The following is a 16332-nucleotide window of genomic DNA, read 5'->3' as shown; positions in this document are numbered from 1 at the left end:
AGGCAGAGGCCCAACCCTCTGAGCCACCCAGGCGCCCTAAAACTTCTTTTTTAAGTTAACAATAAACCTTAGATATTTCCACAGTGGTGAATCTGCCTTTTTTTAAAGTATACCATTCTGTATGGATGTTTCCACTGTGGTGAATCTGCCTTTTTTTAAAGTATACCATTCTGTATGGATGCCCCATTATATGATAACCCTTATTACTCTCATATTTTTAACTTAGTTCATATAAAACTAGTGTGATCATTGCTTGTAAAAAAGTCTGTAGCACAATAAGGGCAATATTATGCCAGTAAATATCAGCTCCTTTTTTCCCCTCAACAATCCACTTTCCAAAATGTTTTAATGTTCAAGTAAAATCTAGACGCCTGGGTGGCTCAGTGGGTTAAGCCTCTGCCTTGGCTCACTCATCCCAGGGTCTCAGGATCCATCCCATATTGGGTGCGGGGAGCCTGCTTCCCACACCCCTCTCCCTGCCAGGCATTCTGCCTACTTGTGATCTCTGTCTGTCAAATGAATAAATAAAATCTTTAAAGAAAAAAAAGTTCAAGTAAAATCTTTTTTTTTTTTTCAGATGTACAACAGAGTGACATATAGGACAACTATATGTTATGCTATGCTCACGGTGGGTGTAGCTACCATATAATAATGCTACTCAGTACCTCTGACTATATTCCCTAAGCTGTACCTGTCATCCGTGATTTACTCACTCCATAACTGGAAGCCTATTTTAATTCATATGTCACATTTATGGAAAAAGAGAAAAGTCACAAAATATTGCAACTCCAAAATGGTTAGAAATCATTGTAATGCAGGGGGAAATGATCACTATAGAACTCATCCCAATTAAGTAACATTTGTCTTCCAATGTTCCACTGTAAGTTTTTTTTAAATGGGGGCGGGGAGTTGAAAGCAACAACTTTCCACTGATTTCTAAATCACTGTTTCAGCCAGATTTTTACCATCATTTGCCTTTTTGAATCTTAAAGACTAACATGATCTGTGTTCTGCATCTAAGGAAAAAAATGGGGGGAGGGAGGTAACAAACTTGGTTAACTTCTCCCAAGGTCCACAATTTAACACATGGGGCTTAAAGTGGTCTTCGATCTCCCAAAATCAGTAGAACATACTGTCTCTGCGGGGCTGCACCGAGGCCAAATTCCCAGCATGCAGAACAAAAAGTAAATGATGCTTTGCTCAACTGCACCCCCCACCCCAAACTGCGAAAGGGCTGCGGCTCGTTGCATGACAGCACTTCCCTTTTTCTTCAAACCCATTTCCTGCCTCCCGTTCGGTATCGTCAATGATACAGGAAGAGGAAGAAGGCCTCTGGGTCTTTCTCCTTTCTGCAGAACCGGAGACCCGGGGGAATGGAACCCTCATCGAACAAACCTACCCAGTCTTTTACCCCTCCAGCCCTTTAGCCAAAGTGTCCCCATTCGGGCGCGGCGCCGGCCGCCGCCGGGCAGCAAGCTGGATCCCCCTCCAGTGTCGGCCTTCCCCACCGCCTCACCCCGAGTCGCGGAGGTGGCAGGCTCGGGGAGACCAGAATGGGATCGGTCCCCTCACTCCCCACGCCCGTGAAGGCCGGAAGCGCTGCCCCGCGGCCCCTGGTCCGGGCTGCCCGAGGGCCCAGGGGTGCAACCCGGACCACCGAGGGCCCACGCGCCACTAGCACATCTCCGCCCCGGCTTGAGGCCACGACTTCCCCGCCGGCGCTTACCCCGGTGCCGTTGTCGCACACCACCACCTTCCTGCCCTGGCTGTCCATCGTCGGTCCGGAAGAGAGCCGCCGCCGCGGAACGACCTAAGTCCCTACTGCCCGGCCCTTTCCTCTTCCTCCTTCTTCTTCGCGGCCCCTCCTTCGGGCCAACTTTCTTCCCCCAACCGGAAGTCAACGCCCGGCCCCACCCGCCATTTAAGATACAGCCTGCACGGAAGGGGTGGGGGTGGGAGGGAGGAGGCCGAGACGGGCAGTAGTGAGACCCAATAAGAGACGTTTAAGTTCGAAGCCCCGCCCACAACTCCTGTTTCAGCTTGGGCTCCCTCTCTGCGGTCGCGGTCACCGCCCACCCGGCTTCTTTTTTATGGCTTCTAGTTCCTGGAGCTTTGTGGGGGCATTAATGGCGGCTGATCTAGGGGACGTTGAGGCCCAAGGCGCTGCAGGAGGTGAGGGCCTCCCTTATCCGTCTGCCAAAAAGAGGCAGGCAGGTGAAGGACGCTGGATCTGTGCGAGATGGCAGTGGAATGTAGAGAGGAGACAGCCTGGAGGGTGGAAGGCAGGGGAAACAAATGGACATCTCTGTTGAACCTACTGTTGAACATGGTTTGGTGTGTCATGACTTCTAGGGCTCTTCAGGGAACAGAGCTGGGATGGATACACGCATATGAAGTCATGCATTTATACTGATACCTCCAATTCCAGCCCAACTGTTTTTTGCCCAATTTGCCCTTAGTCAAGAGAGCAGGAGTGGACACTTATCTTTTCAGGCCCCTTGCTCACCAGTTCTCTTCCAGCAGCACCATGTTCCTTCACACCTCTTCACTGTATGTACCTGTTTGAATCCAGAGTCTTAACTTTGAAATCAGACAGTCTCAGTTTCAGATATGGCTCTGCCACTCAAGGATTCGGTGATTTGTATTTATCTTTGCCTATACATACGAATACTAACCTCTACTTCCACGGGTGGTTGTGAGGGTAAAATTCTATGCATGGAGTATCTATTCAGTGGTAGTTATAGATTATTATTTACATACTTTTAAATGTATAGTTCTTTCTACCTATAATGCTTCTCCTTTTTTTTTTTTTTTAACCAATCAGGAGACTTCTCATGCTCTAAGATCCAGTTGTCACATCTGTGAAGACTTTGCTGATAACCCTCAAGAGGCTCCTTACTCTTTCTTCACTAATTAGTTTACCATGGATATAGGAATAATATTCTTGTGCTTTTGACATTCAACAAATATTGGATGAGTGATATTAAAATTTATCTTGAGAAAATGCCAGCATTTTTGAGAGGTGAGAACTAGAATTGTGCCTTTCACACAGCTGTACATGTGCACTGACTAGATTAAAGCTTGGATCATAAACCATTCAGTCCAGTATTCTAATACTAGGCTGCCTCTCAGTTTTCACTTTGTTCTTTTATTAGACCAGTCGTTTTCAAACCTTTATAAGGGCTTAGGCAGCTTTATTCAAATTTAATCTTTCTAAAAAAAAAAAAAAGATTTATTTATTTATTTATTTTAGAGAGAGTGCAGGATCATGGGGGGTGCAGAGGAAGAGAGAGACTCCTCAAGAAGACTCCCCGCTGTGTGTGGAGCCTGATGCAGGGTGGGCTCAATCCTAGGACCCTAAGATCATGACCTCAGTTGAAATCAAGAGTCCACCACTTAACTGACTGAGCTGCCCAGGTGTGCCCCCTCAAATTTAATCTTACATGGAACCTCAACATATAAAATAAATTAAAGCTGCCATAATAGTGGAAAGTTTGAGAAATTAGAATGGATAGAAGTCTTCAGGGAAAGATGTCTTCTCTGCACCTATTTCAGTGGTTGTTGAAGTACCTTAGCCTACTGAACAGTGCATTAGTTCACAAATTACACATCTTCCTTTTGTGGCCCCAGTGCCTGGCGCTGTAAAATTTTCCTGGAAGTATATTTATTTGGTCTCAGCAAATTGAACTCAAGCATTGCTGTGTCCTTTTATTCTTCCTCTCTGTGCTTTTTTTTTTTTTTTTTTTTACTGTTTAAGAGATTATATTTTTGTTTTTTTCTGATTATAAAAATAGTATATGCAGATGACAGAAAATATCAAAAAATATCCATTTGCTTACTAATGGAAATGCAGCAAACCCTTGATCATGCAAATTCAGATGCAGCACTATTGGTGACTGGTTCCCACCTTCTATACCAGGTGAAACCTGGTCATTTCACTTTCCTCAAAATAATGTGATTACATATTTTAGGTGATTATTTTAGGGGAGTAGGAGAGGGAGTCTTCATATCTATCCTCTGTCATGGTTTTATGTATATTATTCCACACAAAAATCTTGCTAGACAGATATCCCCATTTTACACATGAGAAATGAGGGCTTGGGGTGCCTAGGTGGCTCAGTGGGTTAAGCCTCTGCCTTCAGTTCAGGTCATGATCTCAGGGTCCTGGGATCGAGCCCCACTTTGGGCTCTCTGCTCAGCGGGAAGCTGGCTTCCCCCTCTCTCTCTGCTTGCCTCTCTGCCTACTTGCAATCTCTCTCTCTATGTCAAATAAACAAATCTTAAAAAAAAAAAAAAAAGAAATGAGGGCTTTAAAATATTAAGTCCTGTAAGGTCATAGGATATGAAGTATACATAACAGATACCAGTATGTTGTTATTTGTCATCAGTGAATATTCTGAAGTTGAAAGAATGTTAGAAAAACCCAAATAAATTTAATACAAGGCTGATACACTGAAAACTACAAACCTTGTTTAGAAAAATTAAAGAAGATCTGGATAAGTAAACATACCATGTTCATGGATTGAACACTCATTGGTTTGATTTGGTTTTTAAAGATTTTATTTATTTATTTAACAGAGAGATAGAGAGCATAAGTAGGCAGAGCCGCAGGCAGAGGGAGAGGAAGAAGCAGGCTCTCCACTGAGCAGGGAACCCAATGCAGGGCTTGATCCCAGGACCCCAGGATCATGACCTGAGCCAAAGGCAGCTGCTTAACTGACTGAGGCCTGCAGGTGCCCTGAACACTCATTATTAAGATGACAGTTCTCTTCAAATTGATCTGTAAATTCAAATGTAATCTCTATCAAAACCCCAGCAGCCTTTTTTCTTTTTAGAAACAAGTTTGATCCTGAAAGTTATATGGAAATGCAGAGGAGCCAGAATAGCCAAAACAATTTTGAAAAAGAAAAGCAAAAGTGGCAGACTTCCACTGATTTCAAAACTTATTATAAGGTACGGTAATGAAGACGTAGGATATTGTCACAAGGATGGACATATAAATCAATGGTACAGAATAGACAGCCCAGAAATAACCTTACATTTATGGCCAATTGATTTTCAACAAATCTGCTAAAACAATTCAGTGGGGAAAGAGCAATTTTTTAAAAAAATAAATAGTACTTGGACAACTAGATATTCTTATATGTGGAGAAAAAGAAGAACTTTGATCCTTCACACTATACACAAAAATTAATTCAAATGGATCATAGATTTAAATTTAGAAGAGCAGGTGAGCCTGGCTGGCTCAGTTGGAGGAGCATACAACTCTTGGTCTTGAGGTTATGAGTTTGAGCCCCACATGGAGTGTAGAGATTATTTAAAAAAATCTTTTAAAAATTAAAGATAAAAATAAATAAATTTAGGATAGCTAAAACTATAAGTTCTGGAAAAAAAAGGTGAGAAAAATATTTTGTTGTTAGGCAAAAATTGCTTAGACATAACACCAAAATCATGATTCATAAAAGAAAAAAATGATAAATTGGACTTAACAGAAATTTAAAAGTTTAACTCATGTATTAAGACAAAAGACAAAAGACAAGCCACAGACTAAAAGATTTTTTCAAATTATATATTCAACAAAAAAATTGTATCCAGAATAAATTAAGAACATATAACAATAATAATAAGATAAATTATCTAATATTAAAAGTGGGTGAAAGATTTGAGTAGACATTTCACCCAAGAAGTTTTATGAATGACTAATAAGCACATGGAAAGATACTCAACGTCATTATTCATTAGGGAAATATAAATTAAAACCATAATGAAAGTGGTGGCCTGCAGGCAGTAAGGCCATAGGTGGACTGGGTCTTGTGCTCCTCCACCAGACTGGTAATGCAGGGCCCCTCAGGCACTCCAGCTGGGACCACTGGGCAGGCTGCCCTCAAGGTTAGTGAGAGCTGCCAGGCAAGAGTCTTGCACTCCTGCACAGTTTTGGCATTTTCTTGCAGGGGCTGCTATGTGCAGTGGCCTTCAGCATGTTGATTCTCAAACCTAAGAACCAAAGCATGAAAGAAGTCTCTAGAGGATATGGTTTTTAGACACTTCCAAACAAGTCATAGGAATGTTATTCATCCACTTTGCAAATGTGTACCTAGCAGATCTCATCGAATAGGACCCTTGTTCACTCCAGCTTTCTCTTGAGACACAACTGTTAGCAAGTTGCTCATCTCTCTGGACATGCAAGCCATGAGCATCTTAGTTGAGTAGCAGTAATGGGAGCTCCTGCATTTGGACAAATGTGGAGACCCACTGCAGTGTGGAGCCCAGGTCCAGCAGTGTGCTTTTACATCTTGATCATGATTTTTGAGAAGTCTGTCACCTTCATCGTCCTCATACTTCAGTGGAAAAAGGTGGCCCATTGAGTCCCACTGAAAACCCGAATCTGAAATTGGCCATCATCATGCTGATTACCCTTTTTTTTTTTTTTGATAATGCCTTAATGTTTTGGGTAGTGGATTACACTCTTAAATTCTTCAGCATGTCCTCTGGAAGAAAGAATACAATATTTTACAAAACCATAGTGTCATTTTATCTAGGAAAAGTTAGCAATAACTCCATTTTATCTAACATTCAGTCCATATTTGTATTTCCCTAGTTGTCCCAACCATGTTTATAGCTGTTTTTCTTCCTAAACCAAGATCCAATCAGGGTTCAGATATTATGTTTGTTGTTATGTCTCTCTCTTTAAAAAAAAAAAAAAAAAAAAAAAAAAAAGATTTATTTATTTAGTTGAGAGAGAAAGAGAGCACAAGTGGGAGGGGCAAACTGAAAGAGAGAGAAGATCTCAAGCAGACTCTACCCTGAGAATGATTGGAGCCCTAGGCAGGCTCCCATGAGATCATGACCTAAGCAGAAACTAAGAGTTGATGCTCAACTGACTGAGCCACACTGGAACCCTTTGTTAATCTCTTTAATCTCTTAATGTAGAATAGTCATCCTACTTTTTTTTTTCTCATGGCATTATCTTTTTGAAGAGTTCAGATCATTTGGCTATAGAAATGTTCCATGATCTGGATTTGCTTTCTTGTGGTTGGTTAAATTTTTAAGTGATGTTTATGCATAATGTTGTTATGGCATTTGATGATCCTGTAGACAGGATGTGTTACGTGGATATTCTTTGCTTTTGGCAATATAAAATTAACATCGTATTGGTATCAGAACCAAGCAAAAATCTTGCAATACTATCAATAATGCTATTGTCTTGATTTAGATCTAGCCTAGAAAAAGTGCAATTTTTATACATACATATGCACACACAGAAAAGCAGGAATCTGTGATTTGTGATTCCATAACTCTGTTGGGGAGGGGAATAAATACTATGAAAGTTAATAAACTAAATGATTTACTATCCAAGTTCCTGACTTTATTTATTTATTCACTCACTCATTCATTTATTTATTTAAATTAGGCTCCTGCCCAATGTGGGGCTTGAATTCATGACCCTGAGATGAAGAGTTACATGTTTTACAGACTGAGCCAGGCAAGTGCCCTTTTTCTCAATGTCATTTAGCCTCTTACTTGTTTTTGGATTGTCTGTATAACATAAATACATCTCAGGGTTAGAGGAAAATAATTCTGAGGAGTTTATGCATTTTATGATACAATAGCTTTAAGGGTTTTTAAAAAAAGATTTTATTTATTTGTTTTAGAGAGAGCATGCGGTGGTGGGGGCGGGGAGAGGGGTAGCGGGAGAGGGAAAGAGAGAATCTTAAGCCAACTCTGTTTTGGGTGTGGAGCCCAACATGGGGTTAGATCTCATAACCCTGACATCACAACCTGAGCTGAAATTAAGAGTTGGATGCTTAACTGACTGAGCCACCCAGGCGCCCCTAAGTTATCTTTTAATAATTGACCTGATTACTATTTTTGGCTTTTATTGTGGAAAATTTCAAACACATATAAAAGTATAATAAAATGAACCCTATGGGCCCATCAGCTAAATTCTGCAGTGATGGGCTTTCTGCTGTTCTTGTTTCATCAATTTTTCTTCACACACAGTTTTGTTGTTCTTGTTTGGTGGGAGTATTTTAAAGCAAATATCAGGGATTATACCTTACCTCTTTTAAATACTTCAGTATGTGTTTCTAACACATCATGACTTTAAAAATATAATCATAATAGCATTACTATGCCCAACAAAATTAACAAATTCTTATTATCTCAATCCATATTTAGCTTTCCCTAGTTGTCCCCAGAATGTTTAATACATTTGAGTAATTTAATACTCAGTCCATATTTAGCTTTCCCTAGTTGTCCCCAAAATGTCCTCTTTCTCTTTTTCATTTGGTTATTTCTTTTTCTTTTTTTAAAAGATTTTATTTATTTGACAGAGAGACAGCGAAAGAGGGAACACAAGCAGGGGGAGTGGGAGAGGGAGAAACAGGCCTCCTACCAAGCAGGGAGCCCAATGTGGGGCTCAGTCCCAGGGCCCTGGAATCATGACCTGAGCTGACGGCAGGAGCTTAACAACTGAGCCACCCACGTGACCTTCATTTTTTTTTTTTCAATCAATATCTAAATAAGGCCTGCACATTGCATTCAGTTGATTTGTCTCTGAAGCCTATTTTAGTCTATGACACGTCCCTCTCTCTTCCCTTACACCATACTTTGGGTGAAGAAACAGGATCTTTTGTCCTCTGGAATTTCCTCATTCTGGATTTGGCTGATTGTATCCATGCAATGTTGTTTGTCTTGTTCCATTAGCCTCCATATTTTTCTAGAAATTGGTGGTTAGATCTAGAAGTTTGATTAGCTGTAGGTTCAACTATTTTGATAAAAGGGTTTCATAGACAGTGATGTACTTTTATTGTAGTGAAGTACAGAGATGTACTTTTATTGCATCACATTTGAAGAAACACAATGCGAGGATGTCCCACAGTTAGTGATGTTAAGATTATTCAGTGGATTTTGGTTTTATTGAATGATATATAAGAGAGTTCCCCATGAGTTTGCCACTTAATAGGTAAAGCAGTCATCAATGATTGTTGCCTGATTCAATCAAGTAGTTTGCCGGACCCATAATTTCTCATTTGCAAAGATAATAGGTTTTGACCTAATTAGCCGCTGTAGTTGCTTTCCAATAAAATTATAGCTTTAAAACTAGGTTAATTAAACTATTTTTAAAAATCAAAAAACAAAGCTCACAGGCACTTAGTGTGTATAAGCTATAGCTTTAGTTGGCATTTTAGTTGTGATAGTCCTCATTCAAAAGGTTCATATTTCTCCCCTCATCTCACTATATAAAAAAATTAACTCAAAACAGATCAAAGATTAAATTTAGGAGGTAAAACTATGAAACTCTTTTAAAAACTTACAGGGTAAGGATGCTTGGGTGGTTGGTTAACTGTCCAACTCTCGGTTTTGGCTTAGGTTGTAATCCCATAGTTGTGAGATCAAGCCCTACATTGGCTCATGCTCAGTGTGAGCACTGAGATCTTGAGATCTCCCCCTCTGCCCCTCCTACTTCTGTTCTTTCTCTCAAATAAATAAATAACTCTTAAAAAAAAAAAAAAACCCACAGGGGGCGCCTGGGTGGCTCAGTTGGTTAAGCCACTGCCTTTGGCTCAGGTCATGATTCTGGAGTCCTGGGATTGAGTCCCGCATTGGGTTCCTAGCTCTGCAGGGAGTCTGCTTCTCCCTCTGACCTTCCCCCCTCTCATGCTCTTTCTCTCTCTCTAAAATAAATAAATAAAATCTTTAAAAAAAAAAAAAGATAAAAAAAAATAGAAAAAACCACAGGGGGTAAATCTTTATAACCTTGAATTAGGCAATGGTTTCTTTCTTTCTTTTTAAAGATATTTATTTATTTATTTGACAGACAGAGACCACGAGTAGGCAGAGAGGCAGGCAGAGAGAGAGGAGGAAGCAGGCTCCCTGCTGAGCAGAGAACCCGATGCGGGGCTCGATCCCAGGACGCTGAGACCATGACCTGAGCCGAAGGCAGAGGCTTTAACCCACTGAGCCACCCAGGCACCCTAGGCAATGGTTTCTTAGATATGATACAAAAGCACAAGCAATAAAAGAAGAAATAGATAAATTGAACTTAATCAAAATTAAAAATATTTGTGCTACAAATGTTACCATCAAATGAGTGAAAAGGCAACTTACAGGATGGGAGAAAATACTGGCAAATTGTAAACCTGATAAGGGACTTGTATCTAGCATATATAAAGAAATTTTAAAATTCAATAATAAAAAAGAACTAAACCAATTTGAAAATGGGAAAAGGATTTGAATAGACATTTACCCATAGAAGATATACAAAATGGCCAATAAAGTTATGAAAAGAAACAGAATGATTAATATCACAGAAACATTAGGTAAATGCAAATCAAAACCACAGTGAGGTTTCACTTCACATTCACTAGGATGGTTGTAATCAAAATGACAGATAATAACAAGTCTTGACAAGGATGTGGAGAAATTAGAATCCTTATCTATTGCTGGTGGGATTGTAAAAGGGTGCTGGTGAGAATGTAAAATGGTACTGCTGCTTTACAAAGCAGGATGAAAATTACTCAAAAGAATAAACACATTTAACATATGATCTAGCCATTCTACTCCTAGATATACAACAGAGAAATGAAAACATATGTGCATACAAAAACTTGTACATAAATGTTCATAGCAATATTGTTCATAATAGCCAAAAAGTGGATACAACCCAAATGTCCATCAACCAATGAATGGATGAACAAAAGGTAGTGTGTTTATATACACAAAATCGAATATTATTCAGCTGCAAAGAGGAGTGTAGTATTAATACTGCTACATGTTATTACATGGGATGAAACTTGAAAACATTATGCTAAGTGAAGAAAGCCAATTACAGTTCCATCTATAATTTATGATTCCATTTCTATGAGATATCTTTGTAGGGAATGGGCTAATTTGTAGGAACAGATGGTAGATTATGGTTGACTATAACTAGGTTATAATCTAGGTTGACTAGGTTGGTGAATGTGGGGAAGGAACAGAGAAATGAGGACTGACTGCTAATGAGTATATGGTTTCTTTTTGGTTCTAAATTTGCTTGTGGTGATGGTTACAGTATTTACTTTTTTGTTTTCTTTTGTTTTATTAGGATGAAATTAACATGTAGTGTTTATATATTTTAAATAAGTGAATTTTTATGGTATGTGTATTAGATCTCAATAAAGCTTTTTTTTTTTTTTCCCCCAAACCTTTCAGGATAAAGGCTAAAGCAGTTCATTTTACAGGTGAAGAGAATTGCAAGTACAAAGACTCCCTGGGCCTAAAACAAGGAATGAACAAATGAACAAAAGAAAGAAAGAAAGAAATGAGTTGCTAGGTTAATTGACAAATATTTGTAAACTTGAAAGCAGATAGAGGAATGGTAGTCATTAAACCTTGGAAAGCTTAAAAATTAATGCCTGAGGTTAGAATGGGGGAAAAGCAAGCTGCTTCTTGAGGCAGAAATCTGAAAAGGAATTGATTAAAAATGGTTTAAAAATTAGACTCCTGGAGGGCCTGGGTGGCTCAGTGGGTTAAGCCTCTGCCTTCGGCTCAGGTCATGGACTCAGGGTCTTGGGATCAAGCCCTGCATCTTTGCTCAGCAGGGAGCCTGCTTCCCCCCTCTCTTTCTGCCTGCCTCTCTGGCTACTTGTGATCTCTCTCTCAAATAAATAAATAAAATCTTTAAAAAAAATTAGACTCCTAAATATCCCCCTTCAGCCCTTGCAGCCAGATGACACCTGCCCTGCTCCTCATGCCATCCCTTCTGTCAGGGAATGGAGTGGCTTTTCTCTAGAGTGAGCTAAAGCCAAAGGGACTCTGTTCTCAAGGACAGGCATAGTTGGGGACTACAGGGAGGTTAATGGGACATCTATATCCAAACCAGTGGGACACCCAGCCTCCTTCCTACTGAACTGCTAATAAACTGATAATCAGTTTTCCTATAGATACTGACAGCTGGGAATCTCCCTAACAAAAGTAGTCAAAGCTCTGCTAGGTCATACTATAGTAAAACCCACTAGTCAACAGGACTCAGTGTTTAACACACAGCTTCCAGTCAGTTTTTTAGTCTTTCTCTTCTAAATATCACTGAACAGTCTGAGATTGTCAAACACTTGAGGAGAATCTCTAATACCTAAGATAAAAACCAAAACAGTGACAATGTAGGAAAAAGAAGAGAACTTTAAAAAAATCATTATAATTAATATCTTTGTGTCCTCAGAGAGATAAGAAAATTTTAATATGATAGAAAAAGTTCAACAGAAAGGTTGGGACAAAAAGGTTAAGACACTTTCCAGAAAGTAGAGTGAAAAGACAATAAAAGTGGGAAAAAGTAGGGAAAAAATTAAACTAGGGGATCTGGCCAGGACATTTTTTTTTAAAGATGTTATTTATTTACTTGAGAGAGAGAGTGAGCATGAATAGGGGTGAGAGGAGCGGAGGGAGAGGGACAAGCAGACTTCCCGCTGAGCGGGGAGCCGGAAGTGGGGCTCCATCCCAGGACCATGAGATCATGACCCGAGCTGAAGTCAGATGCTTAACCAACTAAGCCACCCAGGTGCCTCAGGCCAGGACACTTAATATCAGAAAAATAGAACTTACGGAAAGAAAGAACAGAAAACAGGAGGAAAGAAAGAATTTGAGAAATAATACAAGATTATTTCCAAGAACTGAGAAATAATTTTCTAGACAATGCTCCATTTCTCAGAAAGTTATTGAAGTATGTACTCCTGGAAAATGAGGCAGTTATTCAAGAAATATTTAATCACGAGAAATAGAAGACGAGGGATTCACCAAGATAGAATAGAAAATAAGAATTACATGAATGATGGTAGAACAAAAATCCCAAGAAATCTGCTGTGCATCACTCTAGAGTCTGAATCAGGACAGTGTACTTCAGGAGGGAAATGAAGCTTTCCCTCTCTCCCCACATACGCATAAACATTAGATTACCTGATTTATTTTAAGGCTTTGAGGGGTGTCTATGTGGCTCAGTCATTAAGTGTCTGCCTTTGGCTCAGGTCATGATCCTGAGGACCTAAAATTGAGTCTGGCATCAGGCTCCCTTCTCAGCGGAGAGTCTGCTTCTCCGTCCCCCTCCACCTTTTCCCCTCCCCTGGCTTGTGCTCTCTCTCTCTCTCAAATAAGTAAATAAAAATTAAAATGAAAGACTTTGGGAGCTGTACATATGTACTTCTAGTGGAGAGTTTTATGATAAACTAGTGATTCCTTCTTAAACAGAGGAAAAATAAGACATTGATTAAATCCAGGGGAAATTTTTAAATTGTAATACAAAAGAAATATTATTGTATATACTACATGGCTCAGTATGAGTGGAAATACCAAATAATGGTCTAATCAAATATTATAATAATTGGATGCTAGGAGGATGAGGGGAAGGGAAGGGTATGTGTGCTGGGGAGGAGTTTTAATGGAATTAAATGATCTTTCATAGTAGATGGTTAACGGATGGTGTTTAAACTGAAAAAGATCAGGCACCTGGGTGGCTTAGTCAGTTAAGAGTCTGCCTTCAGCTGAGGTCATGATCCCAGGGTCCTAGGATTAAGTCCCACATTGGGCTCCTGCTCCTCAGGAAGTCTGCTCCTCCCTCTGCCCCTCCTCTCACTCAATCTCTCTTGCTCTTGTGCCCTCTCTCTCTCTCTCTTTCTCTCTCCCAGATAAATAAATAAAATCTTAAAAAAATAATAAACTGAAAAAGATCAAGAAATAGCTGAAGAAGAAGCATGTTCAAATATAAAGACTTAAGTATCAGAAGAAACAACTAAGAGTTGAAGGTAGTTGTTTTGGGGAAGCAGTTCAGAGTAGAAAGGGTAAGGCCAGCACTGGCTGTTCAACATTATAAGCTTTGTAAAACCGTTTGACATATTTTTTTAGATTTATTTATTTATTTATTTATTTATTTATTTATTTCAAAGAGAGCATGCACATGAGCTAGGGAAGGCACAGAGAAAGAGGGAAAGAATCTCAAGCAGACTGTCCTCTGAGCACGGAGCCCATCAAGGGGCTCCATCTATCGACCCTAAGATCATGACCTGGGCCAGAACCAAAAATCAATCACTTAACCAACTGAGCCCCCCACAGACTCCTGGATTACCCTCCCAAACTTTCCCAGGCTATTTAATCAAGTTACTTACAATATACACATTCCTGACAATACCCCATTGTAGCAACATTGTTATTTTCCAAAATTTTCTGCACTCAACTTAAAAGGTGTTCCTTCCCAAGAAACTGAACTTTTCTGTCAATTGCGCTTGATCAAACAGGAGAATTGGGTTCATAATGTGGATTCATTGCAAACTTTATGTATAAATCACAGTCATCAATAAAGAAGTGCTTTATTCCATCTTCTTGCCTTCTGTCAGGAAGCACGTGACCTGCAGGAACAAATGCTGAAACAAACCAGTTCTTGAATTGGTCCACAGCGTACCCGTCTGTATGGTTGGGCAGCCGCATGTTCTCAGCTATGGGGCTGAAGGCAGTGTGAGTGATGAGCCAGTTCAGATGATGATGATCAACGTTGGATTCTGCTTTCCCAGGTGGCAAAAACTCCATTTCAAAAACTGGATTATCAAGGTGGCCAGCAATTATAAAGCAGAAGCTTTCACACATTGTCTTTGAGCAACGCTCCTGCAGGGGAACAGTCAGTCAGTTTCCACCGCAGACCTGGGCTGGGCAACCTCTGCTGGAGCTCCCTGAAAACCATTTGACTTTTGTAACCTGTGTGTGAGTGTGTGTGTCTATGTCTGTGTGTTGAGTGTTGGTGGAATACCCAGTACTCAATAAAATGGCTGAATTATTGCTTTTTGGCCTTCTTTTTATCAAGGCATCCCTACCCTGCAACATAAATTGTAAGATCATAGTGTATCTTGCTTAAATTAAATTTTAGCTCTTGGGTTGGGAGCTTCCTTAGGCTTCTATGTATAACAGGGACAACACCCTAGCATAATCTCATTAGTGGCACTTCTCCAAACGTTTACAACTTGATTATATATGTTGCTACCTTAACTCCACTACTTACAGTTGATTCTTACAGGCTTCTATTTCCAAGTTTAATTTTGTATCCTTGAGGCTTGCTGGCTGACTGGTACACAAGGACTCTTTTATTGCATAAATTTTATTATAAGTTGTATAAAAGATCTATATTATAATAAGAGGTATATTGCATAAGTAACGTATATAAAACTAAACATATATCCACTATAATGTGTATGATAAAACTGTGTCTATGGGGTATATTACAAAATGATGTTTAGTTTTAGTGAAGATTATTAGAGGTTTTTTAGTGAAAGATAATGTGGATACCCTCCATTACTGAAAGAAACAATGCACAGTCTATTAACCCAGTTAGTTTTAAAAAGAACACGGATTTTAGGGGTGCCTGGATGGCTCAGTGGGTTGGGTCTCTGCCTTCGGCTCAGGTCATGATCTCAGGGTCTTGGGATTGAGCCCCGCATTGGGCTCTCTGCTCATCAGGGAGCCTGCTTCCCTCTCTCTCTTCCTGCCTCTCTGCCTACTTGTGAACTCTCTCTATCAAGTAAATTTAAAAAAAACAACAACACAGATTTTAAAATACACACATGATGGTATATATTTTCTATGCCCTTACTTAGGCATGTAAATATATGTTAAAAGGATAAACTGATGTCCTCTTGGGAGAGTACAAAATTTGAAAGGGATCAAAAAGGACTTACCTTAACTAAAATATTCCAGTTTTTCTTTAAAACAGGGAGGATGTTTTCATATACTTCCCATGTAATTAAAAATTAATGTTTATAAGATAGATGTAATTTAAAATAAATTTTATTAAGGTAAAATATACATGCAAAAAAGTGCACATGGAGTGACTGGGTGGCTCAGTGGGTTAAGCCTCTGCCTTCAGTTCAAGTCATGACCTCAGGGTCCTGGGATCAAGCCCAGCATCAGGCTCTCTGCTCAGCAGGGAGCCTGCTTCCCCTCACTCTCTGCCTGCCTGTCTGCCTACTTGTGATCTCTCTCTGTCAAATAAATAAATAAAATATTTTTTTAAAAAGTACACAAATGGCACTTTTATACTCAAGACATTTTTACTAAGTGAACACAGCCTACATAATCACACTGAGGTCAAGAAGTACGATATTACAAGTACCCCAGAAGATGCTCACTCTTCTCTAATCACTGTCCCACCTCTCCATCCGAAAGGCAAACAAAGACTAATGTTGCCCATTTTTTATTTTATATAAATGGAATCATTACTATATATATATATATATATATATATATATATATATATATATATCTCATTTGCTCAACATAGTGTTGTAAGATTCATTCATTCTTGTATCCTGAGGCTGTCAT

General features: G+C 39.6%; 2 protein-coding genes, 1 long non-coding RNA gene and 1 pseudogene across 4 annotated transcripts in view; 2 read left to right on the top strand and 2 right to left on the bottom strand.

The window, feature by feature from the left end:
* Positions 1–1907, bottom strand: part of ACTR2 (actin related protein 2) — a 39359-nt gene extending 37452 nt beyond the window's left edge. Inside the window, exon 1 of the mRNA XM_004742078.3 lies at positions 1727–1907. Within this exon, the coding sequence (XP_004742135.1) occupies positions 1727–1774 (48 nt within the window). The 5' untranslated portion in view covers positions 1775–1907. The remainder of the gene's footprint in view (positions 1–1726) is intronic.
* A 52-nt stretch (positions 1908–1959) lies between these two features.
* LOC101683715 lies at positions 1960–4966 on the top strand. Of its 2 annotated transcripts, XR_198680.3 has the most exons (3): positions 1960–2172; positions 2825–3022; positions 4836–4966. It is a non-coding gene; the product is annotated as an uncharacterized LOC101683715 (long non-coding RNA). The 2 variants fall into 2 exon arrangements; XR_006606073.1 differs by lacking the exon at positions 4836–4966 and having other exon boundaries at positions 2825–3093.
* Positions 4967–5199: 233 nt separating this feature from the next.
* On the top strand, positions 5200–6600 carry LOC101686893 (annotated as a pseudogene).
* Positions 6601–14080: 7480 nt separating this feature from the next.
* LOC106004748 (trafficking protein particle complex subunit 2-like) lies at positions 14081–14622 on the bottom strand. The gene has a single exon (XM_013051053.2). It carries the CDS (start codon positions 14605–14607, stop codon positions 14254–14256), a length of 354 nt encoding a protein of 117 aa, XP_012906507.1. The 5' UTR covers positions 14608–14622; the 3' UTR covers positions 14081–14253.
* Positions 14623–16332: the final 1710 nt, after the last annotated feature.

Source organism: Mustela putorius, unplaced genomic scaffold, assembly GCF_011764305.1.
Source record: "Mustela putorius furo isolate JIRA1106 unplaced genomic scaffold, ASM1176430v1.1 tig00000224_pilon_pilon_pilon, whole genome shotgun sequence".
Lineage (NCBI taxonomy): Eukaryota > Metazoa > Chordata > Mammalia > Carnivora > Mustelidae > Mustela > Mustela putorius.
The sequence above is the reverse complement of the archived record's forward strand: the minus strand, read 5'-3'. Positions and strand labels throughout refer to the sequence as shown.